Source organism: Bufo gargarizans, unplaced genomic scaffold (genome assembly GCF_014858855.1).
Source record: "Bufo gargarizans isolate SCDJY-AF-19 unplaced genomic scaffold, ASM1485885v1 original_scaffold_2207_pilon, whole genome shotgun sequence".
Lineage (NCBI taxonomy): Eukaryota > Metazoa > Chordata > Amphibia > Anura > Bufonidae > Bufo > Bufo gargarizans.
Window position 1 is genome coordinate 403,980 of NW_025334688.1, and position 14,857 is coordinate 418,836.

At 44.5% G+C, this 14,857-nt stretch overlaps 1 protein-coding gene across 1 annotated transcript; it reads right to left on the reverse strand.

The window, feature by feature from the left end:
- Positions 1 to 6,841: 6,841 nt before the first annotated feature.
- Positions 6,842 to 14,537, reverse strand: LOC122924075. Its single transcript, XM_044274992.1, has 4 exons — positions 14,478 to 14,537; positions 11,506 to 11,563; positions 10,551 to 10,762; positions 6,842 to 7,901 (listed from the first exon to the last, which is right to left on the reverse strand). Exons 1-4 carry the CDS (start codon positions 14,535 to 14,537, stop codon positions 7,566 to 7,568), a joined length of 666 nt encoding a protein of 221 aa, XP_044130927.1. The 3' UTR covers positions 6,842 to 7,565.
- Between the last annotated feature and the right edge of the window lie 320 nt (positions 14,538 to 14,857).

The window sequence follows — 14,857 nt, forward strand, 5'->3', positions numbered from 1 at the left end:
GTTTGTGCCCAGAGTAAGTCCCCTCGGCACCTTCCGTTGGGCCTTTTGCAACCCATAGCCACCAGGGAGCGTCCATGGTCACACCTGGGGATGGATTTCATTGTGGACCTCCCTGCATCCCGAGGCCATACGGTCATTCTCATGATAGTGGATCGGTTTTCCAAAATGTGCCACTGTGTTCCCCTCAAGAAGTTACCCTCTGCACAAGAGTTGGCCTCGATTTTTGCCAGGGAGGTCTTCCGGTTGCACGGTTTGCCCAAGGAGATTGTGTCGGATCGGGGGAGTCAGTTTGTGTCCAGGTTCTGGCGCGCCTTTTGCTCCCAGTTGGGGATTCATCTCTCTTTCTCCTCGGCCTACCACCCTCAGTCCAATGGGGCCGCAGAACGATCCAATCAGGCCTTGGAGCAATTCCTTCGTTGCTATGTCTCCGATCACCAAGACAATTGGGTTGACCTCCTGCCTTGGGCTGAGTTTGCCAGGAACACGGCGGTGAACTCTTCCTCTGGGACGTCTCCCTTCATGGCCAATTATGGGTTCCAACCTGCCGTGTTACCGGAGGTATTCTCTCCCCAGGATATTCCGGCTGTGGAGGATCACCTTTCCGTCCTACGTGCTTCTTGGGTACAGATCCAGAGGTCCCTTGAGGTCTCTGCACAGCGCCAGAGACTCCAGGCTGATCGCAGACGAGCGCCCGCTCCTTCCTACCAGGTCGGAGACCGCGTATGGTTGTCCACCCGCAACCTCAACCTTCGAGTGCCCACTCCCAAGCTGGCGCCTCGCTTTGTTGGTCCCTTCCGAGTGCTTCGCAGGGTAAACCCGGTAGCCTATGCCCTTGCGCTTCCTCCTGGCATGCGGATCTCCAACGTGTTTCATGTCTCCCTGTTGAAGCCACTGGTGTGTGTAATCGTTTCACTTCCTCGATTCCTCGGCCTCGTCCGGTCCAAGTGGGCAATCGTGAGGAGTATGAGGTGAGCAATATCCTGGACTCACGCCTGGTCCGCGGCCGGGTGCAGTTTTTGGTCCATTGGCGTGGTTATGGTCCAGAGGAGCGTTCCTGGGTTCCCTCCGCAGATGTCCATGCTCCTGCCTTGCTCCGAGCCTTCAACGCACGCTTCCCTCAGAAACCGTTCCTTACTCCGCGGAGGAGGGGCCCTTGAGAAGGAGGTACTGTCATGGTCTTACCTCCTTGCTGTTCTCCTTCAGTTTGACATGTGCTGGCGGCCATCTTGGTTTCTGGGTTTCTTGTAGCCTCCCACCCTGCGGCTCCTCCTTCCCACTGGGAGGAGCTGGATGCCTAGCTCATATATATAGGAGGTCTGTGGCTTCAGTTCCTTGCTTGGTCCCCCTGTGCTCACATGCTTCTAAGACTGCTGCTGCTTCTGGTTCCTGATCCTGGCTTCGTCTGACTACCCTGCTGATTCCTGATCCTGGCTTCGTCTGACTACCCTGCTGATTCCTGATCCTGGCTTCGTCTGACTACCCTGCTGATTCCTGATCCTGGCTTCGTCTGACTACCCTTCTGGTTCCTGATCCCTGGTTTCGCAAGACCCTGCTTCGGTTTAGCCATCCGTTTGGACTTTTGCCTTACAGCTTTATTTTCAATAAAGCCTTCTTATTTCCACTCATCTCTTGTTGTACGTCTGGTTCATGGTTCCATGACAATATACCTGCGGTATCGCAGCAGAACCGCACACAAATGCTGCACAATACAAATTCACTATATACTTTCTATGTTAGAAAGTATATTCTAGGTATATCACACCTCTCAATCAGTTTTTTTGTGGAAGCAGGTACAGTATATCAAGTCCCTTAATTAGTATTTTGTGGAAGACCTATTGCACCCCTCAATAATTTTTTTGGGGGGCAACAGGTATATCACACCAGTTGCAATCAGTTATTCCAATAGCGTTTGTCCTTCTATATAGCTGTGGTATCGCAGCAGAACCGCACACAACTGCTGCACAATACAAATGCAATATGTTAGAAAATATATTATAAGTATATCACACTCCTCAGTATATCACACCTATCGATAGCACACCTATACCACGACTATAAAAGGACTTTTGTGGCCCTATTAGCTTGCGTTTGGTGTCCCCAACAGTATGTCCCTGCTCCACAAAGCAACCTCTCCCTACATTGGCAAAACACAAAATGTAACATGGCTGCCAGATCGGGTTCTGTTATAGGGTGGGGGTGCCAGCAAATAGTTCCCGGCGAACATAGCTTGTTCGCGTTCGCTGCTGCGGGCGAATATATGCGATGTTCGGTCCGCCTCCTATATGTCATCATTGAGCAAACTTTGACCCTGTACCTCACAGTCAGCAGACACATTCCAGCCAATCAGCAGCAGACCCTCCCTCCCAGACCCTCCCACCTCCTATCAAAAAGCAAGGACAGCATCCATCTTAGATTAATTCTGAAGCTGCAGTGTCACAAAGTTGTAATCGCAATGCGATTGATACAGGTTATATTAATCGCATTGCGATTACAACTTAGAGCTGGGTTCCTAATGGTTATATTGATAGAATATAACGAAGATTGAGAATATAGTGCTAGCATGGAGCCGTTCCCATGGTGATGGGGACGCTCCATGAGCACGGAAGTTGGCAGAAGCTCTAAGTTGAAATCGCAAAGCGATTAATTCAAGTTCTATAAATCGCATTGCGATTTCAACTTATCACACTCTGCGTCAACTATGTAATTTTCCATGGGTGTTTTGCCATGGATCCCCCTCCGGCATGCCACAGTCCAGGTGTTAGTCCCCTTGAAACAACTTTTCCATCACTACTGTGGCCACAAAGAGTACCTGTGGGTTTTCAAATTCGCCTTCCTATTGATGTCTATTGCGGTTCGCACGTTCGCGAACATTTGCGGAAATTCGCGTTCGCCGTTTGCAAACGGAAAATTTTATGTTCGCGACATCACTAATGGACAATCCTTTGCGTCTACAGCTTCTATTACTAAGCCACATTTATTAGACTAAATGACTACAAGATCAGGCTACAGTGCATTTGTAGTCTGTTACTATGGAAAAAAACAGGTCTGTATTTAAGATTTAGACACACAAAGATAGGGAATTTTTAATGAAGACTTTAGTCAATGGTACTTATTTCTTCCATTTTAGAAGCCATGGAACAATAAAAACAATGGTTGTAAAGGTGGGCCTTCCCTTTAAGTTGCAAAATATGCTTTGATTGTGGCAATCCTGCAATTTTGCCATAATTCCTGTGCAACCATGTGTTTTTAATAGAACCATCTTAGGCCTCATGCACACGAGCCGCAAAAAATACGTGTGCTTTCCGTATTTTGCGGAACGGAACAGCTGGCCCCTAATAGAACAGTACTATCCTTGTCAGTAATCCGGACAATAATAGGACATGTTCTATTTTTTTGTGGAATGGAAATACAAACAAACGGAAATGGAATGCACACGGAGTACTTTTCGTTTTTTTTGCGGACCCATTGAAATAAATGGTTCCGCATACAGTCCGCAAAAAAAAAACGGAACGGACACGGAAAGAAAATAAGTTCATGTGCATAAGGCCTTAGAATGAGAACAAGTCAGCAGCTGTATTTTCGAGATAGCTGCAGGTCTCAAAATGGCATATCCTAGCAATATGCCTCCATTATCTGAGATGGGAAAACCACTTTAAGGCATATCTAAGGCTACTTTCACACTTGCGTTCAGAGCGGATCCGTCTCAGACGGATCCGCTCATATAATGCAGACGGTGGCTCCGTTCAGAGCGGATCCGTCTGCATTATATTGTTAAAATATTTCTAAGTGTGAAAATAGCCTCAGACGGATCCGTCCAGACTTTCAATGTAAAGTCAATGGGGGACGGATCCGTTTGAAGATTGAGCCATAGTGTGTCATCTTCAAACGGATCCGTCCCCATTGACTTACATTGTAAGTCTGGACGGATCCGCACGCCTACGCACAGCCAGGCGGACACACGAACGCTGCAAGCAGCGTTCAAGTGTCCGCCTGCTGAGCGGAGGCCAAACGCTGCCAGACTGATGCATTCTGAGCGGATCCGCATCCACTCAGAATGCATTATGGCTGGACGGATGCGTTCGGGTCCGCTTGTGAGCCCCTTCAAACGGAGCTCACAAGCGGACACCCGAACGCTAGTGAGAAAGTAGCCTTAGTCACATTTATGCAAGAGATTTTGTACACATAATTGGAAATACATTTCAATGGATTTTGGATGCCTTTTACATGAAAAACAAAACACATTTTTATGTCTGTTAATGGGACCTTGCATAAAAAAGGTTGCATTAAGTTTCAGACTGCAATTTCCATTCCTTCCTGCGTTTTAGACCTCTTGATACGCAGCCTGCAAATTGCTCCTTGTTTCAGACTTTCAAATGTGGGCATTTCCATCCCAATAATACATCCTAAGGCCCCATGCACACGGCCGTTGTTCACAGCCGTGTGCGGGCCGTGGAACCGCGGCCTGGATCCCTCCTGAGAGCAGGAGCGCACGGCGTCACTGGTTGCTATGACGCCGTGCGCTCCCTGCTGCCGGCACAGTACAGTAATACACTGGTACGATCTATACCAGTGTATTACTGTACTGTGCCGGCAGCAGGGGGCGCACGGCGTCATAGCAACCAGTGATGCCGTGCGCTCCTGCTCTCAGGAGGGATCCAGGCCGCGGTTCCACGGCCCGCACACGGCTGTGAACAACGGCCGTGTGCATGGGGCCTAAGGCTGAGTTCACACGAGCGTGACAGATTTGGTCCAGATGCGTTCAGGGTGCGTTCAGTTAAACTCGCACCATTTTGCAAGCAAGTTCAGTCAGTTTTGGCTGCAATTGCGTTTAGTTGTTCAGTTTTTTCCGCGCGGGTGCAATGCGTTTTGATGCTTTTTTCACGCGCGTGATAAAAAACTGAAGGTTTACAAACAACATCTCCTAGCAACCATCAGTGAAAAACGCATTGCATCCGCACTTGCTTGCAGATGCAATGCGTTATTAACGCAGCCCCATTCACTTCTATGGAGCCAGGGCTGCGTGAAAAACGCAGAATATAGAGCATGCTGCGATTTTAAAGCATTGCAGAAGTGATGCATGAAAAAAAATGCTCATGGGCACAGCCCCATTGAAATGAATGGGTCAGGATTCAGTGCAGGTGCAATGCGTTCACCTACTGCATTGCACCCGCGCGGAAATCTCGCCCGTGTGAACTCAGCCTAAATGTCAGATCTGTGTGTCCAGGATGCTGATGCCTGCACTAGCTTGCCACGCTCTAATCTGCCGTATACAACATGCTCCATAGTCCTGCTGCTTTCTCTAACACCGAAAGAATGAAGGGGGAAGGCAGAGAAAGCCGAAAAACACAGTAGCAGTGTGCTGTTGGATCCATGTCAGACTGGGCAGGACAGCTAGGTGAAGAACTTACACACACTGTAGAGCTGCAAAATGGTAGGGATTTTACATTTGCACCTCAGCATGTAGTACCTGTGGAAAAATCCATACTCACCTGCTCCCCAACTCTCCTCCCTATCAACTTCTGCACGGACAGGGTCACGTGCACCACTGCAGCTAATGAAGCAATGAGCCCAGCAGTACAATTTTAAGGGAAAAAAAAAACTTTGCTTTTAGAAAGCAAGTGAACAAAAGAAAAGGGGTAATGAGAAACATTATTTGTTACAAAATATATACATTTATTAGAAAAGTTTTGTTCATAATTCACTATAAACAATAAAAAAAGATAAAATAACAAACACGTATAAAAAGAAGGCAGATACTTTGCAATTATAAAAAAAATTCTAGTTATGATTACTAAGATACAACGGTACAATAAACTTCAATTTTCAGTTCCAGCTTTCATTTCGTATAAAAAAAATTGTTACAATGATTCATTTGGACTTTTGTAACCCTATACTGTATATACTGTATTTTTTGTTCCAAATCCCTACCCTTAAAAGGGATGTGTAAAATAAAAACAGGCTCTCTCTCAAGTAACGACAATCGTGGAATTCAAGGAATCTTGTTGCGGAAGCTCCGCTTCTGACAGATTCTCTCGTGGAAACCTATTTGAGGCTTGTGCAGAAGAGAAAAAGGGAATTCAATTAAATAATAACATACAGTCTATGTGTAGTGTCTGTTTGTGGCGGTCAGTAAAACATTGGCACAGCGCACTTGCTTTCTATGTCTGAATATGTACATTCGGGAGAACTGAGATCAGTTTAGAAGAAAGCTTTATAGGCAGCTCAAGACTGTGGCAACACTTGGTATACTGGCTATGGCTAAAGGCACTGTCATTGCTATATAGACTGGGGAGGAGAAAGCTGGCACTCAACTGTCCCTCATTTAGAAACCCAAATTTATTGTGATTTAACGAAAATAAAGGGTTTTTAAAACTGATGCACTATACTTGTTAGAAGTCATCAATATCAGATCAGTGGTGGTCTGACTCTCGGCATCCTCGGCAATCAGTTCTTTCAAGGGGCTGCAGCGTGTTGGAGAGCACGCTGCACGCTGCACCTCTACTAGCGGCTGAGCTGAATATTTCAAGTGAATGGGAAAAAGCTTCATTAACCATCACGGCCAGTAATAAACTCACAGCATGGTTTTGTATGAGCAATGAAAACAATGAGGAGGTCACAGCACTTGCCTGAGCAGCATGGTCCCTTGAAACAGCTGACTGGTGGGAGCGCCAAGTATTGGACCCCCACCGATCTAATACTGATAGCCTGTTCTTTTACAAACCTTACAAAACCCCTTTAAGCCATGTTCTAGTTCAGCAGTCAGCAACCTTCGGCACTCCAGATGTGTTGAAACTACGACTCCCAGCATGCTCCATTCACTTTTATGGGAGTTCTGAAAATAGCTAAGCAAGTGTGCATGCTGGGAGTCGTAGTTTCACCACAGCTGGAGTGCCAAAGGTTGCTGATCCCTGTTCTAGTTGTTCCTTCATCCAGTGATTGGCTGTAAACTCGTATCAGAAAGGGTGTTTTTAATATGAGGCCCCTCCTCTACTGTGTATATCCTGTAAGCTTGATCCTGTTTGCATAGTTTTGTAGTAGCATACTGATAACAAAATGGCTATTTCTTTATTTACAGGAGCACTTAATGTAAAAGCAGTACCTATTCATACCGAAGGCATGGATTTGGAGGGCGGTGCATGACACAGGGACACCCCACTCCCTACAGACCGTGCATTAGGCATAACAGTGCATAAAGCAGGTCATGTAAGATAGACAGTAGTCCGCCAACGAAATTCTGAGAGCCCCATACAATGGGGAGAGGGGTAATAAGCGTCCATAAAGGATTGTGCATATTGAAACCCAACGTAATCGATCATGCTGTACCATTGGGCAGCATCCAGGTGGGAACCATATGAACTTGGCAAGGCATGGACAACATTAGTCTTCCCTGGGGTGTTTCTGATGTTTTGTGCAGTTACCATTTGAATGTATTGATGCATTTTCATATAAGATATCACTATGAAGCTCATGTACAGATATTATTAAAATCATTTGAATGAATTAAATCAATTTGTCATTTTTGCTTGGCTGGGCTAACAATTTGTATGTTAAGCTCTAGGTGAAGACTAACTGTACATATTGTAGATGTTGAGTTCCGTTGTGAGGAAATCTTCTGATGAGGTCAGATATTGCATATAGTCTGTATTAGAGTAGGCACAAGATTCCTGTGTGTTCACTGGCTCCCGACAGTCCATGGAGCAGCAATAAGCGCAGTAACAGAAGGTGGAATTGTTCTGTTGTTGATAGACTGGATAATCCATATCAGCGTATGCACAACTCCTCCTGTTGTCCTGATGAGAAGGAGAGGTGTAGCTTTGGGGGACAAATTCTAGGCCTTGGTAACTTGGCGAGTATTCAAAAGAGTTTGACATTTCGGATGAATCTGAAGGTGATTCTGGAGTCTGCATTAGAACAATACAAAATCGGGTTATTCCAAATGTCTTGAGTGAATGCATATTGAGAAGAAGAGAAGATATTTCACTGCCACCAGGAACTGGTGGCACATCTGGCATCTTGAGAGCTCTGATCATCCTCCAATGAGATGAGCAGATCATAAACAAATTATTTCATCCTGGATTACCCAGTTATTATTTCCCATACAACGCACTTTGTAAAACTTGTTAATAAATTGGTGGAAAGGTTACCCTCTTAAAGGTCACTATAAGAACAAATGACAGAATAAAGGTATAAAGTAGAGCGCACACACTGTAACCAGTCATGTGAGAGCTCCTGGTGTCAGAAGCTGCCAACTCCAGCAGCATCCAGTGCCACGCATTAAGCCAAGGCCAGTATACCTAGCCTCACCGCACATGCGCTGGAGCTTGATTGCAATCCAGGACTACATGGCTATTGTAGAAAGCACACATAGCCATTCACAGGTTGGACACACTACGCAATAACTTTATTTTTTCCTTTATGATGAAAGTGACATTTTACACAGTGACATCCCCACAAACCTTATCAGGCTATGGATGTGGGTCAGGGGCTTCATATGGGGTACAGATTGTACATGGCTTCAGGCTCAAAATCTCAGTTACATTTCTATATGAATGAACCTTGGAAAAGACTTGGATGCCCTCAACTGCTCATCTCCATGGATTAAAAGTAGGTTTTCCCTTTAAAGACGAGCTGTCACCTTTCCTGACATGTCTGTTTTAGGAAATACTGTCACCCTCCTTGTAATAACAATTCTGAAGCATCCGTTGTTCTGACTTTAGGTTGTGCTACTCCTCTAGCATTCCTGCAAGATGTTATGAAACAATTACTAGCAGTTTGCAATGAAGGTCCAGGTGGGGGTTACCAGTTGGGGATGTGTCCCTGAACAGTCTGACCCTGGCAGCACTGATTGGATAGTGTCAGACTGCTCAGGGACCACCAACTGGTGACACCCATCTGGATTTACATTGCATACTGTTAGTAATGAATTCATAACTTCTAACAGGAATAATAAAGGAATGGCACATCATAAAGTCATACGAATTGATGCTCCAGAATTGGTATTACATGGGGAATGCAAATAGTTACTAAAACAGACATGACAGGAAAGGTCAGGGGTGCACCTAACTTTTCTGCTGCATGAGGCAAAAATTGAAATGGCGCCCCTGCCCCCCCACTCTGACCACTCAACCCCCTCTCCATCCCTACTGTTAAAGGTATACAGTGATGGAGGTGAATAGAAAGAGATGAGCACTTCCACAATGGAAGCGCTCATTTCTCATGGCCCTGCCACCACCCCCTCTTGTCTAGATCAGTGTTTCCCAACCAGTGTGCCTCCAGCTGTTGCAAAACTACAACTCCCAGCATGCCCGCACAGCCAAAGGCTGTCCGGGCATGCTGGGAGTTGTAGTTTTACAACAGCTGGAGGCACACTGGTTGGGAAACACTGGTCTAGATCTCACCACCTGAGGCAGCCGCCTCACCTGGCCTCATTGGAGGTGCACACCTGGGAGAGGTGACAGGTCCTCTTTAAGGCTGGGTTCACACCTGAGCATTTTACAGCGCGTTCCTACGCGCTGTAAAACGTTCAACAAGGAGAAACCAATGCTTCCCTGTGGGAATGGTTCTCACCTGGACGTTTTACAGCGCGTACGATCGCGCTGTAAAACGCCCGACGCCCCAAGAAGTACATGAGCTTCTTTGGGGCGTCTTGTCGCGCGTTCCCGTACATAGACTTTCGGGAACGCGCGACAATGGGCGTTCGCTTGTCTCTGTATGCGCGATTGCAAACGCCGGTACAATCGCGCATACAGAGCGCTCCTTTCAGAACGCTCAGGTGTGAACCTAGCGTAAATATTATAAGTTGATGCAGGGCAACTGAACTACAACTGTGTCTACAAACTGCTGAACGACTCTTTTTCCAGTAGCCTTGTACAACATACAAGCTCTATGGAAGCCACTGATAGGGTGTTTTAAAGAACAGGGAATGGCACATCGGTCCTGCCCACTAGGAAACCTTGAGTTGTATGACGAGCATGGAGTTTGTAGAGCTTTATAGCAAGAACGTCAGAATACTACAATACTTAGACAAGCACACTTGTATGATGGGCATTTTCCTGTTAATTTCACATTCACACTCTATGTACAATGTTAGTAAGTATCAACATAGGTTTTCTTAGGTAGGTTGAAAGGAAAAGTGAAGGTAGTGGTAATGCTAAAGAGTGTGAGAATGTATGCTTTCAAAAAACATCTATATATGTCCTTTGCACAGTATGGATCTCAATAAATGGGATTGCAACGTACATGGTGAGTGCCGTGGATGCTTTCTTATTATGGATACATCTAAGAAGGGTTATAGCAAAAGAAAGAGAAAACGAGAGATGGAAGCGGAAAGAGACATGGAAAGGGAGACCGATTCAAGATATCCAAGTGTCCAAAAAATGAAACTATTCTTTGGCGTGTAACAAAAATGGCTTATTGGCCATCGTATCTAACAGGAACCATTTACTGCTATGACCCGTTTTTGTCAGCCTGAGATGGAATGAGGTTTAATGATCTTCATGTGTTATTAGTGTCTCATTGTATCAAGTAGGAGAAATAAGAATAAAGGTTACCATGTTCTGGTAGAAGATGGGAGATGGCTGGAAGGCTTCTTCCTGGAAGCACATAGACTGGTTCTGGAATATGCTAAAGCTGGAGTCTGAGAGAGGCTCAGGGTGAAGGTAGACATCAACAAGACTTTCCTCCTGGGCTCCATAGACTAGAGGCTGCCTGGGCTCTTGGTAACTGGGTACGCAGGATGGAGGTTCGTAGGCACTTATCGTTTCTAGGATTAGGACACAAGACCACGGTTAGTTTTATGTATACAATGGAAGATTTGCATATCAAACATGAATTAACTGTTTTGCATAATCTCGTTTGCCTTCAACAGCGGACTTTATACAAGTATTTTGATCCTAGTTATGAGTGGACACCTGACTCTCAGGACATCTCATAATAAAAGCTCTTTGTTCTTATGTGGAATCTAAGATGTTCCCAATTCTAAATTCTCAAGTTCTGGGTAAGATGCCTTGGAAAAATATTATATATCATTACGTCTTCCTTTCAGCTACAATTATGGATGATGCTCAGCTCAAGTAGTTTATTATCGAGGTGACCTTACAAGTCATTGCTGGATATAATCTCCAACGCTAATCCAACAAAAACAAACCCCTTATCTCAATGGAAGATCAGTGTGCACCTAGAGGATAAAACAGCAGCACTATAAACATGTCATTTCACAAAGAAGCCAGTCTGCTGGTTTAAAGGGTAAAATACATGCTTTATTCTACCAGATCTAATATGTCACACACACAAAAAAAAAAAAAAAAAAAAAAAAAAACCTTACATGGTTGCCCCGTTGTCCTCATCTGCATTCCTTCTACCTGTTGACTGATCTGATTGGTTGCAGTAATTATTGAGTGGATCTTAAATTGAGCTGTGTGAGCTTTGAGCCTTCCACGTATAAAGAATTCACGGTGGCTTTGTAATGATTTAAACAAAAATTTTTAAAGAATTTTAAACACCAACCTGAAGAAGGAGGAGGAGGGATTGGAAGTGAAACTTGCATTTTGTTCTGCCTGGATTCCTGCATAAAGGATAATAACAGAGACATTTTGGATTAGAAATGTTCTACAAGAAGAAGGCTTCTAGAAGAAGAGATAGGGGGTAAGTCATATGTTATTTCATTTCTATGAGAGGTGCCCATTGCTTGGTTTTATAGATGGTGATATTTTATATGCTGTGGTGGTAACCTTACCTCTGCAGGGGACTGGTTTGTAGATAAGACAATAAGGATACATTGTAACAAGGGGAAAGTGTATAAGGCTGGTATATGGAAGCACCTGCATGTACTTACGTGGCTATAGTAACATATATATGTATTACACTGTATGTCCACTCTTTTGGGCTCTTGTTTGACCAACTCCCGCTATTCTCCAACCCCTTACCACATATTCTATTTCTATATAGCTCAGAGAAAACATTCAGGCTATGCATCTTAGGATATTCAGTACAGTCACACCTTGGCTTAGATTTCCCATATGGAGGATCATTGCTTCCAGAACCTTTCAATGTTCTAAGAGAGGTTCAGCAGCTGATACTACCGTTCCAGCGTGCAGGGGGTTAATGTTTAAAGGGGCTGAGTTGTTACAGGGTTGATAACTGTGTAAGTGAGAGAGAAGGAGGGGTGAGCTGGGCAGGAGAGGCAGCTTTTTCTAGTTTTATTGTTCCCATCAGAGACTCAAATTTTCAATGTCATGAACCGGGAAGCGCTAATCATTTACCTGGCAGATCCCAATGCAAATATTTCCTAGCAGAGAAACCCTTCCAAGACTTGTATCGTACAGATGAAAGCAGAAAGAATGCAGAAAATAGAATAAAAATAAATAAAAAAAACAGAACAGGGCAGCTTTTAAAGGTTTTAATGTTTTGTTTCTTTCCCTTTTCCTTATTGTAATGGAACCTCGTCTAAGCATTTCACCGCATGTTATACCCCGTATTGCGTTCTGCGGGACAAATAAACCTGAAACCTCTAGTAGATGGCAGTAAGGATACTACTGCCATCATTTTTTAGCCTATATGTGACTACTTTCTGTCTAGGTGGATGGTTTTCTGGATATCATTTTCGTAGTCAGTCCCTGTATTCTGCGTCCTGTCCTTTGTCTGGACTGTTAGCGCCACAAACTGCCTCACTTGACTTTCTCACTCAGAGAGGAGATGAGTGACTCAATTATAGCACCACACATCTCGCTGACAAGTGCAATGCTCTTCTATGGACATCATCTTCTAGGCCTATCAAGACAACAATAGAGCTGTCATACCCCATCTACTACTTAAAGATCTTTCCCTCACATCAGCAGTAAACTGATATTGGGTTACCCACCTATACAGCAGTTTTATCTCTCTGTGCTGACGGAAGGATAGTATTTTGTATTTTATTTTCGATGGTATAGTACTGCCGAAATTCAAAAGAAAAACAGACAAAAATTATATTTAAAAAACTGTTTTTATGAATATTTACTAAATATAGCCCTTTCTGATGGCAGTGTCCCTTTAATGCAGTTGTCAGGTTTGCACTAGCTTTTATTGTAAAATGATCGCCTATCCCCTGCATGGGGCTGGGGTAGTTATTGTGGAACTACATGTCTCAGCATCTAATTTACTGTCCATGCTTTGGTTGTGTGCCAAGTAAATAAAGAGCTGTTAGATTCCATATGATATTTAGGCTAGTTCTACACCTGTAGTTAAGCTTTCCGGCAGGCTGTTCCTCCAGACACCATTGACTATAATGGGATCCAGTGGAGATCCGGTCAGTTTTCCGTTCCTCTTCCGGAAAGCTTTAATGCGGGTGTGGAACTAGCCTTACCCAGCTGCTGGTGGGTGGCTTGGTGGCTCAATAGTTAGTCTTGTTGTCTTGGTTGATTAGATAGTTGCATGGTTGGGGTCTGTGGCCAATGGTGGCTTTTCATAACTTGCTAAGTAGTGACTTTACAGGACTGTCTTTATGACCCAGTCAACCCTGGCGATCTTCTTGCTGATAGGATAAAAAAAGCCTATCCCTTCATCCACACCATGATCAGCATTGATCTTGATGCTTAAAGGGGCTTTCAGAGATTTTTATACTGATGACCTATCTTCAGGGCCGCCGATCAGATGTTTGAGAAGACGACCTTCTCTCAGCTTTTCCTAGGACAATGACGACACGTTTATCTCTCACGTGGCTTTCTAACGAAGCTGTACCTCACATGGATCCAGAGATCCCCCATTCATAGCTTCAATTGCATTGCTGGATTTATTTCAGGCTGGCAGTTTGGGGTGGGGGGGGGGGGGGTGTACTTTCTGCCGCAGTCTCTCCCTATCACAGTGCAGAGGGTGTGCCCTCTCAGAGGGGGCCTTTTCTTTTCTGCTGCAGCTCTCTCCCTGTAACTGTCACAGGTTCTAACACTAGGTATGTCTGGTGGCAGTGAGGATGGAACTGAGCATGTGCGACCACTTCAGTGAAGTGGACAGAGAAAATAAGGAAGGTGGCGCCATACTGATAGATTTTATGGAACAGCAAAGTCGCTATGCTAATTATTCACATGCAATGACAAAAGTATTCAGATCTAATATATCAAAAATGGAATATTTTTCCTGGGACAATCCCTTTAAGTTACTTCCACAAAGCTAATTTAATCTTTGTTCCGCCGGTCTTACTTGTTTTAGATATTAATCATCAAAACCTGGTAGCACATAACTGAATCAGTCACCTATCAGGCACCGAGATGGTCCAATGTATGTGGATAGATTAGCTTAATAGGAAGGCGGAGGACTTGCATATTGCAAAGCGGCATTGTTCTCTTTTCCACAGCATAGTCACCTATTAATAATGACATCTATACCTGGCACGCACTTATACAGGTGAGAAAACCAAACAGTGGTGTGTGTCTGCCGCCTCGCAGATGGTAGTATTAGCACTTGGTATCATGGTCTGCTGCATGTATGAGGCTTGGAGAACTTACCAAGGCGGTCTTTTCTGCTTGTAGAGCCCTCCGCTGTTCCAGCATCTCTTTCACCGTCATCCTGACCTTAACTCCTTGGTACACCTTTGGTTTGGCTGAAAAACATATTGAAGACAATAAAAATTTGCATTATGAGAAAAGCAAATATCGTAATTTACGGTCATAACATTATCCAAGCCATCAGACGGGTGTAGAGCTTCAATTACCTGGTAATTTATATTGGACGCAGAAAAAGTGAGGGGACAGAAAAATATAAAATCACCTTATTAGACTTTACTGCATTAAAGGGGTCGTCCAGCCACCTGAAAAATGCTTAGAATGATATAAATGAACAAAATAGGTAATACTTACCTTACTGATCCCCTACTTCTCCTGTTCCC